The sequence below is a fragment of the Penicillium malachiteum genome (assembly GCF_028827825.1).
Source record: "Penicillium malachiteum strain IBT 17515 chromosome Unknown utg000001l:1.0-8184562.0:1.0-8186909.0, whole genome shotgun sequence".
In the NCBI taxonomy this organism is placed as follows: Eukaryota; Fungi; Ascomycota; class Eurotiomycetes; order Eurotiales; family Aspergillaceae; genus Penicillium; species Penicillium malachiteum.
Window position 1 is genome coordinate 6,278,272 of NW_026643094.1, and position 7,611 is coordinate 6,285,882.

A 7,611-nucleotide genomic window follows, 5' to 3' on the forward strand; every position below is an offset into this window, starting at 1 on the left:
TTCTCGTGTTTCCATAACCCCCCTGGCTCTAGTCCGGGTGTTCATCTTCGGGAAGCACCTTATTATCTTGCGTGAGGGCCAATGGCAATGCCGGGAACTGTAATTACGGTAATTTGGGTGATTTACGAGAGCTACATCGAGAAATGATGGGGACTTTGATTGGCCATATTCGGTTTAGCGTGATCTGAGCGGGGCGCTGTGAAAGAAAGCGCGTGTCCAAGCGGTAAGTTATCTGTTGTTTCGAATTCTACTGTGCTGTAGCAGTATGTTGGGAAACGTCTTTCGAGCGAGCTTACTTGTTTTTTTTTGTGGGCAGTATGATCGCCAAAAGAATTACAGTTCATTTCGAACCCATGCAAAGGGTTCAGTAAATGCAGCATGCCAGTGTAGGTTGTTCTCTGATCACAGTATATAAATCTAAGCTAAATGGATATTTTCGTTGCAAGTGACTTCTTTGCGTCGTTTCACCCAAATGCCGATGTCGTGAACGAACCGCCTGGCGGCACCTACTTTCACGCCGTGCTTAACGAAGAAACCTGGGTCTTGATCCTCATAAAACTGCATGAGGTCGAGACAATTTTCGAGGGTCACATCGCGTGCTTTGTTGATGTTCTCCCTGAAAGCCTCGTTGCTCACCCGCGATTGCTGCCATTCAGTATACTCGGCCACAGCGACATCTAGCAGGCCGTCGATTATGATTGGTTCAATACAGCCGGGCCCGGTGGGCATAGCATCATTAGAAGGAGGCTGTATCAATTGTTGAGATGATCCAGCCGGGAGGACATTGATATTGATTGGAGGACACACTGAACCTGTCGTAGAGTTGTACGCAGCTTTCTTTTTTTTGTCCAGTCGCTGGTTCTCCTCGGCATGGAGCTGCTCGCGAACACTATCAGGGACATCAGCGTGGGTCTCGAGAACACCACCTTGCTCCACATATTTAACGAGGCCTTCAGATGGTGTGTCTTCAATCTATGGTGCTTTTTTCCCTCTGGATCTTGCCAGCAGTATTGTCCTTCGTGACGACATGGAGGCCCGGGACATCGCATAACACGATACACATCGCGCCAGACGGAATATTGGCCGGAGACCTGCTCGGCGTCAATCCGAGCGTCTCGGTTAGCGAGCATCCGTGTGGTTACCGATGACTTTCCTCGCTTGTCCGTTCTAGAAGGAAGAGGTCCACTGTCGTCTATGTAGTTGATCGATATCTGTAGCCGGATCTTTTTGCCACGACGGAATAGATAGGCCCACGCTAGCAGCTGTTTCTCCACCGCTGTCCAATCAACACTAGTACCTTCAAATTATTTGTCAATGTTCCGTTGGGAGTTCACCGATAACACCATGTCAGTATCATCTAGTCTCACTCGTCGGCCACGGGCTGTCTTCCGTCCTAGAATATTACAAGCATCCTCTTTTATCTGTTCCCATTAGGACCTAGGTGGTTGAATAAGGTCTTGTTTTGTATCCTTGACCACAAATCGATTGTTCAATTTAACCTTCCACTCAATCTGGTAGTGGATACCGTCCGGAGATTGTTCATCCCATGCACTTCCATCTGCACGTTCAACCACAGGATCAAAACTATGCTGGCCGGATAGATGTTGATGCAAGGAAGGTGAACATTCACTAACTATGTCCTCGGGATCGGGTCAAGGGCAGATTACTGATGGCGTCCATTCGCGGTCTGGGTGACCAGGGGTGGGGGCATACGAGGGAGTCCGTTCCCATAGAACAGGCAGTTCAGATCGGTAGGCATCATAATCATCATCATCATCGTTGAAAGGAATGTGAGTCATCCCCCGAAGGCAGTAGATGCCACTGAGGATTCTATTAACATGATTGTGTGTCAGCTTCCACCAATTGTGATCCAGGGCATGAAGAAGAGAGGACTGTGGCTGACAGGCTGATTATTATGATAAGCGGGTTCATAGGTAGTCTGTAAGGACAGTAAGCAAGTAATGCAAGCCACTATTTGCAGGTCGGGTGCCGAGTAAGCCCCCCCCCAGACCGACTTGGACATAGGAGAAGGGAAGTGACAGATCGCCAGATTCTCGAGGAACTCCCAAGCTCTAGTGTATGACTTGTTTGCATTTCCATGGAAAATTCTAGTTTCCTTGGATCGCCAGTACAGTTACGAGACGAGACACCGTATTTTAATGAAAGTAAATCACGGTATCGAGGCTGGTACAGGAATATTGATATTCCGGTTTTATTCCTAATACGGTTTAGTGTGGCTTGGCAGTGGGACCAAATAAACAGTCTTTGAGTGTAGGCTGTTGCACCAGTTTCGGGACGTACTGTACCTGTGCTTGAAACACACGAACTGTAACAGATTCTGATGATATAGAATCTTTCGGTACAGTACATAGTACAAAAAGGTGGTTTTCGCTATCGACTGTACATGAGTGAGATTACGAGAGGATTGGTTTTAGAAGTACCGAGGGATAGAGAACGACGACCAACAGCAAGTGCCACGCGACGATACCGACTTCCTGTATCGATTGTGAGTAATGACGGGACGGGCCGCGATGCGAACCCCTGAACCGCCCGACCGCGTTGAACACGAGGATTCGCCACCGCAACTGTCGAGACCGAAACGCACCACCAGACCACCAAAAAACTATGCTCGAGAACAAGAGATCGACAACGAGCAGAGGAAGACGCGGCCCCAACAAAAGAAGAGAATTGAACCAGAAGCCCAGCGTGACGTGACAACTTCAGACGACGCTGCGACTGAGGGCGACGAGCTCGATGTCAGCAATTTGGTGAGAGAGATCGCTAAACTTAGGAGAGAGATCAGACTCCGAGACGAACTACACAAGGAAGAACTACAGAAAACCAGAGAAGAGTTTGGTGCCACCCTCGCAGAGGTCCGACACGAGCTATAGTCCCTGACGGATAGAAACACGACACCGCAATGCCACTCCGAAACGTGCTCTCAGAACAACCACGATGCGATCCTGCGCGAAATCCAGTCCTTACGCGAGGAAATCAGTGTTCCTGCTGCCACGAGCTCACCTTCCTATGCAGATGTCGCGCGCACTCCGCCATCCAGTTACCCAAGCAACATACGGACCCTCTCAACGCTGAACACGACGCCCACCACCTTTACGGACACGCTGTACTGCACGATAGATACCTCGAAGATGGCAGATAAAGGAATAGGAGTGATATCCGCTGGCTTAGTCAGAGCAGCGGTTGAGGCAGAGATGCGGTCAACAGGGGACCATGCGCACTGGCGCTGTTGCGCGGTTACTATGGACCCGAAAAACGCCAACTGGATCAGGATCGCCTGCTGCGATGAGGATGAGCAGTAGCTGGTCAAGAAGGTTGTGGAAGAGAAAATCGGTGTGGGAGCCCGGGTGCTTCGTGACGAGCTCTACCCAATCAAAGTCGACAACGTCAACAAGGCCTCTATGCTGGACGAGAACGGTGAGATCCGAACCGAGGCCACAGTAGCGTTTAGTGAGGAGAACAAGACCACTGTAGCCAAGATTTTATGGCTGAGCAGAAAAGAGAGCGAGAAGGCCTACGGTTCCATGGTGGTTTACCTGACTAAACATAACAACGCACAAAGGCTCTTAGCTGATGGATTTTTCTACGCAGGGGGAGAATCTGGTGTGACCAGTATCTTCGAACACTGACCACGTCCGATATAATATTACAACTGCCAAGAAATAGGCTATAAGGCATTCTAGTATAAGAACGCCCAGAAATACGTAAAATATATTACTAAGGGCTATTATCATAGTGACTATAAGTAAATGGTTCCAAAGTATATCCTATGCGGAGGACCTTATAAATTATATAGTAAGAGCTACCGGAAGCTCTATCTATCACGTAATGATTAGTTCTCTTCGTATAATTTAGCTAAATATAAGGAAGTAGGGTATAGTTTACAAGAGTCTAATGAACGATGAAGATACTTAGAACACAGTAGCACTAGCAATTTAGGAACCCTAAGCAAGGAGGATTCAAGGCTGGCTGTTAACTACCCTAATGGGATATTATAAATGGATAAAGATGGTTCCCTCCACCTAGAGGGAAGGTAGATGGGCAATCCAGAGTATACTTTGGGTTAACAAAGATATAGAAACAGAGTAGGTCCTAGTAGAGTCCCTAGACCTTATAGTAGCAGTGATTAGGCTCCCTAAGCGACTGATCTTTATAGTATTAGTCTATATAGAAGGAGGAAATATGTTAGCTTTAGATAATATATGTAATTAATTATACAATGCGATTACTAAGGTATAACAGGATATAGGTATGGTTATAGAGATTTTGATTATGGGGGACTTTAATCAATACAACTAACTTTAGGGTGGAGATAAGGTATTACTAGGAAGATAAGGGGAAGCGGATCCGATCATTGATCTTATAAATGAGTTTATGCTCTGTAATCTGCTTAAACGAGGTAATAAGATATGGTACAAGGGAGGATAGAGTAGGGACTATAAGTCTACTATCGACCTTATTCTAGCTTCAGAAAACCTAATAGACTATATAATTAGGTATATAACACTTAAAACTAACCATAGCTTGGATCACTACACTATTAAGACCATCTTCGATACCCTATGGTTAGGCCTAAAGCCCTAAGAATGACTCTTACTAAAAAATACTCTATAGAAGGAGATTAATACTAGGATTAAGAATGCTTTGGCTACCCTCCTATTAGAGGGTATAGTATAGTAGAAAACCGATCGACTTATATTAGTAGTATCGGAAGTAGTGTATACTCTAACGCTAAGGGCGAAACTATTACCACACATAAAGTAATAGTAGATAGCTAACCTTATTTAACTCCATTATATATATATATACTAGAGAAACCACACTCACTCCAAGTGGTAGGCAGGGCGAAAAGTACCCTAGCTAGAAAATATAGCCTAGGATACGGTAAAGTAGTACTATAATACTATCTATAAATAAAAGAAGAAGTACTAGAATAAGTTTCTTGTAGATAATGATAATATCTGGAAAGCCACTAAGTACCTAAAGTTAGGAGATAATATAGTATTTAGGAAGATGCTATAGCTACTAAGAGTAGATAGAACTACTACTTATAATCATAAGAAGTAAGTAGAGGAGTTACTATCTAAGTTCTTCCTACCCTTACTAGATAATATAGATAAGGAAGGAGCTAGACTATAAAGAGTGCCTATAGAAATACTAGCTATTACAATAGAGGAGATAGAGTGGTAACTAGTGGCGGCTAAGTTATAGAAGGTACCTGGTGTTACGAACCGGCTGTCAAGCAACGTGAGTATGCACTTCCAAAGTGTTACTTACCGCAAGCCGTTATCCTGCAACTGTACCGTCGCCGTCGCTGGGCCTTACACGGGCTCGAGTCTATAGGGATCCTTGCACGGTAATGCTTGATCAGGGTGTCCGCTAGCAAGTCAGTCACGAGTGATGGAATCACGAGTGAGCTCCCAAGCTAGTTTGAGGTTGGTCTTCAAAGGTTCGACTGTGATCAAAGTATCTGAATTGCTGTACTGTAGGTCTCAATAACAATAGAGTAATAATCGCGAAGAACTAAATACATGATGGGTAACGAGTGTCCTTATATATCTAGTCCTTCCTATCCGTCGATGGGACCGGATCCCATCCGTCAGTGTGATCCGATCTCATCCCATCGTGGGATGGGATCTTGTCCTATCCATGCATGGGATCTATTGTTGGAATAGTCCCGTTGGTCACGTGTCATGGGGCCGGAAGTGGCCTCTCGTGCACCGTCCTTCCCGTATAGCCAGTATTCTTTCAGGCGGTTGATAGCATGCCGAATATGGCTCCTGTTGATGCCTGAGGCCCCAAATGGACATGCGTCCATTTGGGCCACGCGTCCATTATGGCCGGTCGTCCAGTCTGGGTCCGACCGCCAACTGATTGGTCCGTAATTGCTCCTGGGAGATCCCTCCGTAGTGGGTCCGTAACACCATCCCCCTCTTTCAGGTCTTTTGGTCCCCAAACGACCTTTGATTTGTTTTTAAACGTTGAACCCCCCTCAGGTAGGTGAGGCCCTTACTTTTCTGTATTTTCCCGTGTTCGTTGACCATGTCTTCAGCAGGAATCTCCGGCTCGAAGCTCCAAGATCGTATCGCCACTCAGGGTTTTCGTTCAATTGCCCCTTGCGATCGTTGTGTGCGTTTGCATAAGTCGTGTGTCCGTTCTTCGAACTCGAAGAAGTGTAGCGAGTGTGTTCGCGGCGGTGGAAAAGTGAAGTGCACCATGACTTCTGCTCCAACGTATTCCGAAGCCGAATGGCGAAAACTGGTTAAAATGCAGGCCGAGATTGCGGAGGAACGTCGCGCCGCTCTCGAAGCCAGTCAAGAGGCCATGGCTCGCCTGATGCGTCTTGACCGCCATGAAGCCTTGCTCCGCGATCGGGCTGGTGACTTCATTGCCCGTGATTACAATAAGATTGCCCAGCTCGAGGAACTTGAGCGTCGTGAGAAAGAAGAGATCGAGCGTCTCGAAAAAGAACGTGTCGAGGCCGATCGTCGTAAAGAGTGTGAAGCAGAGTCTTCCAGTGCCGCTACTGGGTCCGATAAAACTGCTCTTCCGGTCGTCCGTGACCAGGTTCTTGCGGCAACGTGTGCTGGTGGTGATCCTACTCTGACGCAGATGGTTGCGTCGGTGGATCCCAGTTTTTCTTTGGATGGTATTGATTTCGACGCTTTCTTGCGTTCCGTCCCGCAGGGGTCTTCTTCGCCTGCGCGTAGTACTGCCTCACCAATTGGTGACAGCCAGTCAAATTCTTGATGGGTTCCCATGTGTTTTCCGAGGTAGGGTAACCTTGCCATTTCACCAGGAGTTGTTGCTGATTGTCGTGCCATCGGTCCGCTAGGATTTCTTCAACCTCGTATTCTTCTTCGCTAGCGTTTTCGATTTCAACTTCTGTGGCGTTTTCTGCACTCTCTGGCGCTGGTTCCAATAATGAGACATGAAATACTGGGTGAACTCGTTTCATGCTTTCCGGTAGTCGTAGTCGGTAGTTCACGGGTCCAGTTTTCTCGTCAATGGTAAATGGTCCTAGTCGCTTGTGGTCCAGTTTCTCACTTGGTCGTTTTGTCTTGATGTTTCGTCGCAGCAAGTAGGCCTTGTCGCCTGGCTTCATGTCTGGTCCGGGCGTGCGCCTCCGGTCGACGTACATCTTCATCCGATGATTAAAGAACTCGATATCTCTAACCATTTGCTGGTGTAGGTTTTTGATGTTCTCCACTTGTTCTTGCGCCCCTGGCGCCACCGCGTGTTCCCCGATGGGTTCACCGATGAGTGTTGGGTTTCTTCCGTAATTTGCGTAGAACGGTGACAATCCTGTAGTCGCGTGCATAGCGTTGTTGTATGCGAACTGTGCAATGGGTAGCAATTCTGCCCAGTTGTCTTGCTGGTAGTTCACGTAGTGTCGTAGGTATTGTTCCAATGTTTGGTTAACCCGTTCGGTTTGTCCGTCAGTCTGCGGGTGGTAGGCTGTTGAAAGTCTATGATCAATGCCCAGTTGATCCGCCACTGATTGCCAGAATTTCGATGTGAACAGTTTGTCTCGATCCGAGGTGATCTTTCGAGGTGTTCCGTGGTTCGTAAAGATGTAACGTATCAGTGTCT

The 7,611-nt window shown here is 47.1% G+C and overlaps 3 protein-coding genes across 3 annotated transcripts; 2 read left to right on the top strand and 1 right to left on the bottom strand.

Moving 5' to 3' along the window:
- Positions 1-417: 417 nt before the first annotated feature.
- Positions 418-1,799, bottom strand: N7483_002346 (uncharacterized protein; the record flags this gene model as incomplete). The annotated part of the gene is made up of 4 exons (XM_057085783.1): positions 418-889; positions 946-1,297; positions 1,526-1,589; positions 1,668-1,799. 4 exons carry the CDS (start codon positions 1,797-1,799, stop codon positions 418-420), a joined length of 1,020 nt encoding a protein of 339 aa, XP_056951932.1.
- Positions 1,800-2,513: 714 nt separating this feature from the next.
- On the top strand, positions 2,514-3,647 carry N7483_002347 (uncharacterized protein; the record flags this gene model as incomplete). Its single annotated transcript, XM_057085784.1, is given in 3 exon segments — positions 2,514-2,873; positions 2,892-3,254; positions 3,321-3,647. The coding sequence occupies 3 exon segments, from the start codon at positions 2,514-2,516 to the stop codon at positions 3,645-3,647; spliced, it is 1,050 nt and encodes a 349-aa protein (XP_056951933.1).
- A 2,587-nt stretch (positions 3,648-6,234) lies between these two features.
- N7483_002348 (uncharacterized protein) lies at positions 6,235-6,625 on the top strand (the record flags this gene model as incomplete). The annotated part of the gene is made up of 2 exons (XM_057085785.1): positions 6,235-6,515; positions 6,586-6,625. The coding sequence occupies 2 exons, from the start codon at positions 6,235-6,237 to the stop codon at positions 6,623-6,625; spliced, it is 321 nt and encodes a 106-aa protein (XP_056951934.1).
- Between the last annotated feature and the right edge of the window lie 986 nt (positions 6,626-7,611).